Source organism: Mobula hypostoma, chromosome 25, assembly GCF_963921235.1.
Source record: "Mobula hypostoma chromosome 25, sMobHyp1.1, whole genome shotgun sequence".
Lineage (NCBI taxonomy): Eukaryota > Metazoa > Chordata > Chondrichthyes > Myliobatiformes > Myliobatidae > Mobula > Mobula hypostoma.
The window spans coordinates 14604800-14618126 of NC_086121.1; the positions used below are offsets into that span (position 1 = coordinate 14604800).

Below are 13327 nucleotides of genomic sequence, written 5' to 3' on the forward strand. Positions count from 1 at the left end.
CATCCAGGAAAACAATCCAATGTGACTGATAGAAATACAGTGGACAAAAGTTGACACTAACTAAATAACAAAAAGGAGAAAATCTGCAGATGCTGGAGGAACTCAGCAGGTCAGGGAGCATCTATGGAAAAAGATAAATAGTCAACGTTTCGGGCTGAGCCCCTTCTTCAGGACACTAAATGACTGAAGTTACTATCAGGGAAATGGCTAAACACTATTAGAGTGTAAGAATGTAGAAGTTTCTAGAATTTCCAGATGTTGAGCCAGATTATTGAGTGCATGCCTCAGTGATAGTGAAAGTAGAGCAGAGGATGTTTAAGGAGCAGCATCCAAGGAACACAGTTTTCTGCAAGAGCTGTAGTGATGGAATTTGAAAAATGGGGAAGGACTGATGGCATGATGTTATTTGATCATGAGAAAGAGCATTTTAAAATAGTTTCATTCCTGCACCAGGAAACAAAATATTACCCAGGGAAGTGGGTGTCTGGTAGGGGAGGGGTGAGGGAAGAGTGTTGATGGAAAAGGAGTACTGGGAAGGTGCCAGCTTCAGAATTTCAAATGTTAATGAATGCAAAAAATGGGAGGTGAGCCAGTAGACCCTTAGGAGCAGAACAAGACATAGGATGCAATGCTTCCAGGTCTTATGGTCTTATTAAGTCAGAAAACATTGAAATGTGGAAGAAAAGAAATCTGCAGGAATTGTTCACAGATGCACAAGACAGCAGGACAGCTGCACTTACTGGTTGAATAAGCACAATGTGCACATTTTTAGCTGAGGCATGGAAAGAAGGAGAAAAAAAGAATCACAAGCTAGTATATGGTAATATTTGTTAATAAATTTAGTTGGAACTTTGAACTTTCGAATCTCGAGTAAAAGAACTCAGTAGAACTCAGTAGCGGGTAAAGGGATGATGAATATTCTAGGTTGAGACCTTGCAATAGGACTGAGAATGTAGAGGGAAAAATAGCCAGTACATATAGAAATGAGAGGGAGGAGTGAAGCAGCCTGGTTGTTGACAAATTGAACCAGATGAGGAGGGGGGATGATGAGCAGAAGGATCCTGGTGGGGGAGAGAATAGTAAAGGATGAAGAAACTCACATAGGTATGTAGGGAATGGTCAGATAGAAACAGATTTGGGGACAAGGTGGGTGCGGGTGATGGATCTTGGTATTAAGAGGATGTGGTGTGGATGGAAAAGGTGAAAAAAGAGAGACCCTAGGTTAATCCTTAGCAGTAGAAAAGGAACATGGGTTACCTGACATTGGAAACATTAACATTTATGTCATTGGGCTTTTAGCTACCTAATTGGATTATGATGTGCTGACTTAAAAACATTGGTGCATAAAAGGAACTGGGTATCATTGTACACAATCACTTAGTAATTACGCAGGTTGAGCAAACAATTTCGATTCGTGGTATGTTAGCTTTTATTACAAAAAAGGTTTGATTGTGCAGGAAAGAATTCTTCACTCAGGCTGGTGAATTTTTGGAATTCTCAGTCCTGAAATGCTGTTGAAACTGAGTTGCTTGAAGCATCAGGGGACTCCGAGAATATGGGAATAGTTCTGGAAGATTAGCCATGATCATGTTAAACAGCAGCACAGGTTTGAAGGGCCACATGGTCTACATGTACACATTTCTGACCTTTGTTCCAAGAACCCAGCTTCTTCTGTGAGCCTCCATTTAACATTTGCATCCTTAAAATGGTTCCAAAAATCTTTACAGAGACAAAGTATTTAGCAGTTAATAAAGTGATGTTGTGATGTTGTGATAAAAATGCTTCAGCGGGCACATTTTGTTTAAATGCTGTTTCTGTGCACCAGATTAGCTGGCACCCACAAATCTCAGCTAGATGAGTGGAAAGTCAGGGGATTCAGCTGAGAGTTACGTGGCGGTAGTTATGGTTACCAACTGAGCACAAGTTGGGTGTCTCAAGCTATGCAGTAATTTTAAGCAAAGTTAAATGCAATACTATTTTTAAAACAAAGTCATTAACATAATTTCTATGATATTTCTAAAGACAATGCATTGTGTCAGTACCCTTGGATAAATTAGTCTTGTAAAATGATTATACAAGTTTAGGGAGGTGCATTATATGTACGTTTTTGATATTTACTCACATAAGTCACTTGTTTGATCTGGTATCTATTAGTAAATCTTTCCAGCTGTTTATTGATATTTTACTGGAGTATTATTTGATTGACTGTAGATGACTGTAGAACATGATTAGAAATACTTTTGCAGCTTTTCTGAAATGTAGTACATGCAAGACTTACCATCTGAAGCAGATAGTGATGTATTTGCAATCCATTGCTAAAGCTAATTTTTTACTGTTTTGAGCTTCTCTCTTCATTCATTCCCCATATCATCTGCTCCACTGCTTGGAAATGAATAATATGATTTTATGCAGAAGAACACTGTTACACTTCTAGCCTCTGTGCATCTTAATTGCTTCATTGAGCAGTTGCAGCACTTTTGCACACAACTGTTGGTAATTTGTTTGTACTTGGCTTTGTATGTTAGTCAAGGAAAATAAAAATCTGATCAACACACACAAAATGCTGGAGGAACTCAGCAGGCCAAGCAGCATCTATGGAAATGAGTACAGTCGATGATTCAGGCCGAGACCCTTCAGCAGGACTGGAGAAAAAATGATGAGGAGTAGAGTTAAAAGGAGGGGGGAGGGAGGAAGAAACACAAGGTGATGGGGAAACCAGGAAGGGGGAGGAGGGAAGTAAAGAGCTGGGAAGTTGATTTATGAAAAAGATACAGGGCTGGAGAAGGGGGAATGTAATAGGAAAGGACAGAAAGACATGGAAGAAAGAAAAGGGGGAGAAGCACTCGAGAGAGATGATGGCAGGTAAGGTGATAAGGTGAGAGAGGGAAAAGGGGATGGGGGTTGGTGGGGGGATATTACTGGAAGTTCAAGAATTGGAGGCTACAAAGCCAGAATATAAGGTGTTGTTCCTCATTGTGACAGTAGAAGAGGCCATGGATAGACATATTGGAATGCGAATGGGAATGGGAAGTGGAATTAAAATGGGTGGGTATTGGGAGATTCCGCTTTTTCTGGTGGGATGAAAATCTGATGTTCTCCCTTAGCGGACTGAAATGCTTGAACATGTAGACAGTAAGAAAGAGGATGTGCTGCAGCTTTTGAAAAGCATTAAGATAGGTAAGTCACTGGAACCAGACAAGATATACCCCAGGTCACTGTGGGAATCAAGGGAGGAGATTGCAGAGCCTCTGGCGATGATCTTTGTATCATCAGTAGGAACGGTAGAAGTATCAGGGGATTGGAGGGTTGCAAATGTTTTTCCTTGTTCAAGAAAGGGAGTAAGGATAACCCAGGAAATTACAGACCAGTGAGTCTTATTTCAGTGGTTGGCAAGTTGTTGGAGAAGATCCTGAGATACAGGATTTATGAGCATTTGGACAGACGTGATCTGATTATGGATAGTCGGCATGGCTTTGTCAAGGACAGGTCATGCCTTACGAGCCTGATTGAATTCTTTAAGGATGTAACAAAACACATTGATGAAGGTAGAGCAGTGGATGTAGTGTATATGGATTTCAGTAAGGCATTTGATAAGGTTACCCATGCAAGGCTTATTCAGAAAGTAAGGAGGCATGGGGTCCAGCCTTGATAATTTTTGAACTTATGAAATTATTAGTGTCTTGGTGCTCCAGTCAAGTGCAATAGAAATTTTGCTGTAAACACGAGAAAATCTGCAGATGCTGGAAATCCAAAGCAACGCACACAAAATGAGGTGGTATGGTAGGTAGTGGCTAGCACAATGCTCTACAGAACCAGTGCCTGGGTTCATTTCCTGCTGCTTCCTGTAAGGAGAGTGTACGTTCTTCCCGTGACCGCTTCGGTTTCCTCCGGGTGCTCCAGTTTCCTCCTACAGTCCAAAGATGTACTGTTCAATAGATTAATTGCTCATTGTAAGTTGTCCTGTGATTAGGCTAGGATTAAATTGGAGGATTGCTGGGCGGCATGGCTCGAAGTGTCAGAAGGGCCTAATTTGCACTCTATGTGAATCAATCAATCAATCAATCAATCAATCAATCAGTCAATAAATACATACTTTTTTAAGTTCTGGAGGAATTCAGCAGATCAGGCAGCATCTGTAGAAATGAATAGATGGTTGATGTTTTGGGCCGAGATCCTTCTTCAAGACTGAGAAGTTGGGGGAAGATACCAGAGAGATATTTTCCTATGCTAATTTGCCATCAACAATGGCTATAGAAAGGCTAACATGTAAAGAACAAAAATACAAGTAATAATGGAAATGACAATGAATAACTTTGTACTAAAATGTGTGCTAATTGTTTTCTTATTCACAGAAGGCCTACTGTGGATACTGCAGTGAAAGGATATGGGGTCTAAGCAGGCAGGGTTACAAGTGTATCAACTGCAAGTTGTTGGTCCATAAACGTTGCCACAGACTTGTTCCTTTGACCTGCCAAAGGCATATGGTAAGTCATAAAATATTCCCAATAGTAGATATTTCATTTCATCGGTTAAATATACTTTTGTTCTGCATGTTCTTTCCAACTTTGCATCTTATGGGTAAAGGGAAGAAATATGTCTGACTGCAGACTTCATCAGTTATGTGATTCACTGCTTCAAGACTAACCCATTAAATCATCAAATTATTAAAATTTGGAGCACAGAAGTAGTCATTTAACCCAAGAGGCTTCTTCTGTGTATTTTAATTTGTCTTTCCTTTTTTATTATAAAACCACTAAATTAAATGCTTCCATGAATACATTAAAAATTATATTCTGAGAAGGAAAGAATTTCTTTTTTCAGAAGAAATTGGTTTGTTCCAATATTCGATCATTGAAGAATATAGACATTGGTGATATGTTACTAACCACTTCAAACCATGAAGTTTTCAGGATCACACTGTTTTGTACTTTTGTGTTACATTCAAGGCAGCATTACTTGTGCTAAAGTTGATTTGTAAGGCTGTCAAGCCAAAGAAGAAGAAAATCTTTGACCATAGTGTTTGCACGTGTTGTGACTGTTTAGTTATGTGATGAATATGAATGCACAAATTGTCAATAATCAGAAAGTTAATGAAATACATAATGTTGCTACAGGAAGAGGTTAGAACTGGGGCATTCTGTGGTGACTCTCTTCCTGACTTTCCTAAGCCTTTCCACTATTTACAAAGCTCATTAGGAGGATAATGGCATTTCCCAGGTGACTCCAACACAAAGCTCAATACAGAATAAAGTGGTATGCTTAAATTACTACATTCCACTACCCCAGTATACAGTATACTGCTGTATACTGTGCCTTAAGTGTTTATCATCTGCAAAATGAAATTACCTAGCATGGCTACAATACTTCCCAAATCAGCGATCCCCATGAAGGAATGCATGGAAATGCCTCAGCTGTACTTTCCCATCCAAAGTCATCACCATCTGTACTTGAAAACATATCACCATTTTGTTATATCTGGCTTTATATTTTCCAAATCAATTTCCAACAGCAGTATGGCAATTCCTTCACCGGAAGTTCATCAAGGCGGTTCACCAGTACATTCACATAGTTGCCTTACAGCAACAGGGATCCTTGTTTGATTCTGTTGTTGAATAGTATTAACGTGAAGTATGCCCTTCTCCCCATGAATTTTCACCACATGTTCTTGTTTCCTCCTACATGCTGGTAGGTTAATTGGCCACTAGAAATTATCCCTTAATAATGGTTAATGGCAAAAAGAAATCTAAAGGGAGTTGATGGGTATGTGAGCAAGAATTAAGTGTAGGGATATATGGGAATAAAGAGAAGGGGAGTGGGGTTGCATGGATGTGGATGCCTAAATTGTCTTATGATTGTTTATGTTAGTTAAGATATTTTGATGCATGTTTTTGTCTTTTTTACTTGTATATCGAGTTTTGGCAAGCCATGGATGGGATCATTCATGGAACTATGACTTCATTACTATTCCACGTTTTCTCACAAAACGCTAAACAATTTCACTGTTTTCCATTGGAACCTAGATAGTGTCTCTTATAACATCAAACTGCGTTAATGTTTAGCAGCAAATGAACTGTTGTACTTGATTGTGCTTCTCTTTCAGTACAACTCTATATCATAAATTTCAATTTTTGAACAATGGATGAACCTGAGCTATGAGAAAAGAGGTTGTAATAGTGTACCAAGTTTTGTATGTCTAGTCATTTTATAAGTGAGTACAGTGTTGAAGAGATTCTATGATGTGATAAAAATAGTGTATTTTTTCTAAGTGCTGCTATGAGGAAATCTGTTCTCTTTTTACTACTGTTAAACTGCCTTGCTATTTTGCACTCATGTTTTCACAACCTGGTACATTGAAATTTTTTAAATTCTCATTATGAGCCCTAAGTACTCACCAGCCTGGAGTCCAAACACGGAGGTTAAATTTGTAGCAATCTGTTCCATCATATACATAACTTTGTTCTGCCTCCTTTTTTAATGGTAAGGATCCGGCCATGCCTTCCCCGGAACCCCCAATTGAAGACAAGCCTGATGAAGTTGACATCCCTTCAGAAGATCCCGATGGAAGTAAGTTTTCAATTCAAAGGCTTTTATGGTTGAGCATTTAGTCTGCCAAAACAAAAAAAAAAGAAAATCTGCACTATTGTTCATATGGTTTAACATGAGCCAAATTTATGAAAAACTGTAACAGTTGTCCTTGGGATGCTAGTTGCTGACAGTGTATACTCAAAGTAGTCTATTCCATTTCACTGCATTCAAGGCCCTCTTTCAGATGAATGACAGATTTGATTAAAAATATATTTTGAAAAAAGTTTGTTCATATTTGATATGGCAATACTTGTGAGTTCCACTATTATCCCTCGAATTTATCATTACTAGTGCTCCTTGGTGTGTTTTAATGTACTAGGCAAATGCATTGTTTTATATGAATTTTATTGTGCAGGGAATTGAAAGTCAAATAAATCAGAGTAATATACTATGTTGAAGAATATTATTTCACAAAAGAAAAACTGATTATCTCTGAAGATGTTCAGAATTGAAGTAACAAGTAATAAAGAAATATTTGGTTTGTCTGTACCAGCAATCAACTTTAATGAGGTAGATACAAGGTGTGAAGGAATCCAGGCTTCCTATTGCTCTACCTGAATCACTTCAAAAAGACCAAATTTATTTTTGTTGTTTTCATTTTGAGGAGTTTCCTGTCTAGGCATAATTTCACATTTTTTCAACCAACAATAAATATTGTTGTTATTGTGATTGTGTTCTATTGTTTGTTTAAAATAATAAATGTTTGTTACATCCATATTATTTTTTGAAGAGATGAACTAGAAAAATTGATGAGAACAAAATCGTAGAGTGGTACCTAGCAGACTGGTTCAGAAGGTTTAGGCACAAGGGATGTTGGCAAACTGGATTTAGACCTGTCTGGGTGCTTGGAGGCAGGGTGTAGTGGTAGCTGGCTTTTTTTTTGCTGATAGCATGTCACATAGATTGGTGCTAAGATTTTTGAGCCACACACACAAAATGCTAGAGGAGTTCAGTAAATCAGACAGCATCTATGAGAGGAATAAACAGATGATGCTTCAGGCCAAGACCCTTCCTCAGGACCAGAAAGGAGAATGTAGGAGGAATGAATACTAAGCTTGCAAGTGACATGAAAATTGGTGGAATCATTGCTAGTGTAAGAAGTTGTCTAAAAATACAGCAGTATATGCATCAATAGGAAAAATGTGATAGTAATAGAAAGACTGCAAAAGAGAGTCAGCAAGATTTTGTCAGTGGTTAAAAGGAGAGATTGGATAAACCAGGTTTATCCTCACTGGAATGTTAGAGGCTGAGGTTGACCTTATAGATGCTTATAAAGTTACAAGCATTATCATCATTATCATCATCATTATTATGTGCTGTGTCCTGTGATGTGGGTGATCAAAGTCTTGACCGTGATTGTTCTTGGCAAATTTTTCTGCAGAAGTAGTTTGCCATTGCCTTCTTCTGAGCAGTGTCTTTACAAGACAGGTGACCCCAGCCATTAGCAATACTCCTCAGAGTCTGCCTGCCTGGCATCATTGATCACATAACCAGGACCAGAACAGCTGGGATGCAGGCGCTTGGGTAGTAGGATCCTTCCTGCATCTCCTCTTCTCCTCAGCAGTCGGTCTTTGGATTCCTCAAAATTCTTGGCTGTGCTGCGGATCAGCATTCACCAGTGGTCTCTATCACAAGCTAGCTGCTGCCATTCGTTGACCTTGATATTTGCCTGAGAGAGCTGCTGCTTTAGTTGGTCTTTATACCTCTTGTGCAAGGCACCATGATCTCTCTTGCTTTCGGTAACCTGGAGTTGTCCATGTGAGACATGTGGCCTGGCCGGCGGAGCTGCCTGATCAGCAAAGTGGTTTCAATGCTTGGAAGTTAAACCTTCACCAGGACCTTGTTGGTGGAAACACAATTCTGCCAGCTGATACCCATGATGGAGCGAAGGCAAAACTGCTGGACACACTCGAGCAACTGGGTTTGCTTGCAGCTCAAGACCCAAGCTTCAGAGCTATATAGCAGTGTTGTGACAACGGCAGCCCTGTACACCTGGATTTTTGTGGAAAGACGCAGCTAGTGGTTCTTCCACAGATGTTTCTGGAGGCACCTGAAGGCACTGCTCTGGCGAGTCGGTTGTCAAAGTCCATTACTACCATAGCATCCTTAGAGATGATGCTGCCCAAGTAGGTAAACTGCTCAGCCATGGTGGGAAGGTGGTTGTCAGTGATGATCTGAGGTGGGTGGTAAATGCCATGAGGGGGCCTCCAGTGGAGGATCATTGTTTTCTTCAGACTGACCATTAACCCAAAAGCCCTTGCAGCCTTGGTGAACTGTGACTGTAGCCTGTAGCGATCTTCTGTGTGTGTGAGAAGAGCATAGTTGTCCCTATTTAGTAGTTTGAGAATGGGCTCTTGCATAGTCATTGTTCGGGCGAGAAGGCAGCCACCCTCAAACAGTACTATTAAGTCAATGTATTGATAACATGTCACAGGATGCTGAAAAGGTTTTGTGTGATAAATAGAAAAACAACAGCTTCTCTATCCAGGTTAATGAGTGAACAGATTTCACCAATAAATGTCATGTTGTAGCATTTGTAAGGTTTGTAAATGATGGTGAAATTCAAGAAAACTTCTTCTGTTGCAAAGAGCTGCCTGAAACAAGCAAAGGCCAAGATGTATTTAAAGTTTTGTCTTCATAACTGGAAACAAAAGGTCTATCTTGGAGGAACTGTGTTGACATCTGTACTGATGGTGCCCCATCAATGGTTGCCTCCATGAGAGGTTTTGTTTCTCTTGTAAAAAAATCCTGACACTGCTTTCTTCATAGAGAGGTGCTGAGGTCAAAAACTCTTGGAGATGAAATGATAGAAGTTCTGGATGATGCTACAAAAAATGGTTAACTTTATTAAACAAAGACCAGTTCACTCGAGAATGTTTTTAAAGACTGTAAAAACCACGACAATGAACATAGCAATCTTTGGCTACATACAGAAATCCAGTGGCTTAGCAGAGGAAGAGTTCTCAACAGGGTATTTGAGCTGAAAGGTGATTTGCAGGAGTACTTTCAAAAAAAATAGTAGGCTAGATTTTGCTGAGTGCTTTGAAGTTGAAGAATGGTTGCAGGAACTCGCCTACTCAGCAGACATTTTTCATCATACGAACCAGTTGAACAAGTCTCTGCGAGGTCCTGGAGAAAATGTTTTGACTTCAAGTGACAAATTTTCTTGGATTTAAAAGGAAACTGAATCTTTGGAAAAATCATGTTGCAAAAGGAAATCTTGAAATGTTTCCACTGCTGCTTGGGCTGTAGAGTAAGAAAGGATCAGAAAGTGTCGAGTCTTATTGAAAACCACCTGGAAGAACTGCTGAACAAAATGAACAGTATTTTTCCTCTTTTCAACACAAGTGTATGACTGGGTGAGGGACTCTTTCTCTGAATCTTCTGTTCAGCCTGAGAACTTGACTTTGAAAGAAGAGGAAGAACTTTGTGAGGTGCAGTCTGATTGTGCACTCAAGATGAAATTTACTGACCTACCCCTGGATGCTCTGGATTTCCGTGAAAGAAGAGTATCCTGCCATTCATAGGAAAGCAATAAACATTTTGCTGCAGTTTCAACTTCTTGCATGTGCAAGGAAGCTTTTCCCTATTTAACAAGCCTTAAGAGAAAGGATAGAGATCACCTCATTTCAGTTGAAGGTGAAATCCATGTGTGCTGATCTCAAGTTCGACCCAGAATTTAGTATTTGTGCAGCAAAGCACAAGCACAGGTTTCACATGCTATGCTTATATTTCAGCCTGACCATGTCACTTAGTAAGAAAGTGTTTTTTCAAAGCCTTGTATGAAATTGTGTCTTACACTATATTCTTATTTGTATTGTTTTGGCTTATAGTTTTTAGTAACTTTACTATTTAACACCAATAAATTTTCCTGTTGTAAATAGCATGAATTAAAATCAATTTACAACCTTTATTTAAATTAAATCTACCGAGCCTACCTTTAGAAAAATTAAATTTCATTTTGGCTTAAGCTAGTTATTTAACAGAAATTTATTAGGTTTGCCTTATGAGTTTTTAAAATTTATGAAAAGCAAAGAAAGAGATTAATTTCAAGAAAGGTAAGCCAAGCTTCACTACCTGTTCTTTTTCAAGAAAATTTGACTAAAAATTCATTCTCTACTCAAAAGAGCATTGACAATTATTTTTTGGATTATTATATCTACAACTTACTAATCACACTAATGTAGTAGGAGCTGTAGATTTAATAATTTTTATGCAGGGTTCCCTGAGACCTGAAAATTATTTAAAGGGTTTCTCCAGGGCAAGAAGTTTGAAAAAGCGTGCTCTAAGGTTTACAGAGAATGATATGAGATACAAAAACATCTTGCTAATGAGAGAGGTCAGAGGAGATTTCCAGGTTGGTTCAAGCTGACAGAAAGGAACAATAACTCAAATATTATAACAGTGGTGTGCAGAAGAGTATCTTTGAATGCACAACACGTTGAACCTTGAAGTGGATGGGTTACAGCAGCAGAAGAACACATTGGTGGCTTCCATTCTTGTACCTAATAAAGTTCCAACTGAATGTAGATTAAAAATAAACATTTATTCTCCACAAAGTTTTGATCAAAACACAGAAGATTAACAACATGGATAGATGTATCAAATATTGAGCTGCATTTGACAGTGATGTGACAATCAATGTACTGTATATTAATACTGTTCATTTTTGATGGGTAAGGAAGTAATTTGGTGTTGTCCTCTGGGGACCTCTTGTGGATAATAAGATTACGTCAGAAAATAAGTTGACTGATTCTCATTGTGTTAACATACAAGCTAGTAGGAGGAAAAGGACTATTCAAATCCTTGATCTTCCCTTACAATTTAACACGATCATGCTAATCTAATTGTAGTTTTTGATCTCTTATTAATGATAAATCTAGCTCTGCCTTTAAATTTCCAAAGATGAAGGTCCCACTGCCCTTTGCGGAAAAGGGTTCCACAGCCCTAGGGAGAAAAACATCGCTTCATTTCAAATGGGCCGCCCCTTTAGTTTAGATGATAATTCCTAGTTCTATATTCTCTCCCATGAGAAAACATTTCTACAAATTCACCATGTTAAAACTCTTTTGGTTAGATTTGTGAGCTTACTACCTTTTAATGTATAATCATAAAGGTTATTCTTTTTCCCATGCCCAGAAAACCTTTGTTCCATTTCATTTGCCATTTCTTTCACCTAAATCTATTTTCTCACCATGATTACCAGGATATCATGATTTGTACAGCTGTAATATTTTTTATTGTTTCATCACAGGGCTTTCAGGTAATGAGTTACCTTGCAAGTGTAGATGACAACTCATAATACATTGACACAGTCAATGTCCTACTGTTTTCACATGTCTTGCTGCTACATAGAAGAGCTCCTCTTGCCAAGAGTCACTTTGTCACTTTATCATTTCATGTCAGTCACCTTATGTGCAAATACTCCTTCACCTAATGTCACTTTATGTATGTACAGTCAGTCTATGTATACAGTATAAGCTGTCAACAGGATAGAGCAAGAAGACTGCAGTTATCCCAGCACAAAATGAATTTTGTTTCTGCTGAAAGCATAGAAGGGCAGAGAAAATGCAGAGATGGAATTAAGGGAAAGTGGAAAAGGAAAGTGATTACTTTAAATAATATTAGTGAGTAACAAACAATACCTTTGTAATTACTTAAAGGGGAAGAAGATAACCAAGAATAGGGTCTTAGAGGCTGAAAACACATGGCAAAGGAGGATTGAAAACGGTTCTGAATAACATATTGCCTCAGCCATCTCAAACGAAGTAAATGATAAAGACAATGTAGTTCATGGAGTAAATTGAAATACTTGATTTCACAAGTATGGAATGGAAATATTAAGATATGGAATCTATCGGAAGTTAACAAGCTAGATCAAAATTGGCATAGTGAAAGGAAACCGGCTTTAATAGATGGCAGGTGTTTTAGTGACTCAAAGGCTGTTTGCAGTGGTGTTTAGAGGACTGTGTGCCAGGTCTCTTGCTTTTTATATGTCAAGTCAATTATTTAGATTTAAATATAGAAGCCATAATTAAGAAACTTGCATATGATTCTAATATTTGTTGTTACTGAGGAAAAATAAATGCATTTTGCTGAATGATAGTTGTGGATAAGTACTAGAATTCTTTCTGGTAAGTATGAGGTAATGTATTCGGGGTGGGCAAACAAACAAAACTTTCACAATCCTTCAGCATGTCCTGTGGTAGGGGACCAACGATAAAGGTGGCCGAACAATTATTTACGGTGGGGAAATGGCATAGGAAATCAAGGACACTTCTGGTGTTGGGTTAGATATTGGCAAAGGTACCTTCTCCTTATCACTATCTATCTTTCTCCAGATGATTTATCCTGTTTTTGCACATTAAATAATATTTTGAAGTAACATTGAGCATAACTAATACACAAGATTTGTTCTGATGGGGGAATTTCAAAGTCCTTCTATTTGGCTTTTTAGCACTCCCCAATGACTGGTCATTCTGAAGATGATAGTTGCCAGACTGGCACCTGCAGCACATGGTGGAAGAACTGATGTGAGGGATAAAACTTGCTTGAACTCTCTTGCTGCTGTGTCAATCTATGACATTATTGGTAGAAGTAACCACTACAGAGTCATCATGAAAGCAGACTCCTGTTTTAATATTGAGGAGACTTGTGTAAAACTGGCTCAATTCTTGGACAAGACAAAGATAAGCAAATCCAGTATTTTTTTTATTAGATGCAAAATATGTACAGTGCTTAT

At 38.5% G+C, this 13327-nt stretch overlaps 1 protein-coding gene across 2 annotated transcripts in view; it reads left to right on the forward strand.

Annotated features, from left to right (window-relative positions):
• prkcz (protein kinase C, zeta) overlaps positions 1 to 13327 on the forward strand; it is a 395150-nt gene that overhangs the window by 220265 nt on the left and 161558 nt on the right. For both annotated transcript variants that reach the window (XM_063033456.1, XM_063033457.1), the window contains 2 exons: positions 4353 to 4484; positions 6483 to 6564. In XM_063033456.1, coding sequence (XP_062889526.1) covers positions 4353 to 4484; positions 6483 to 6564 — 214 coding nt within the window. The remainder of the gene's footprint in view (positions 1 to 4352; positions 4485 to 6482; positions 6565 to 13327) is intronic.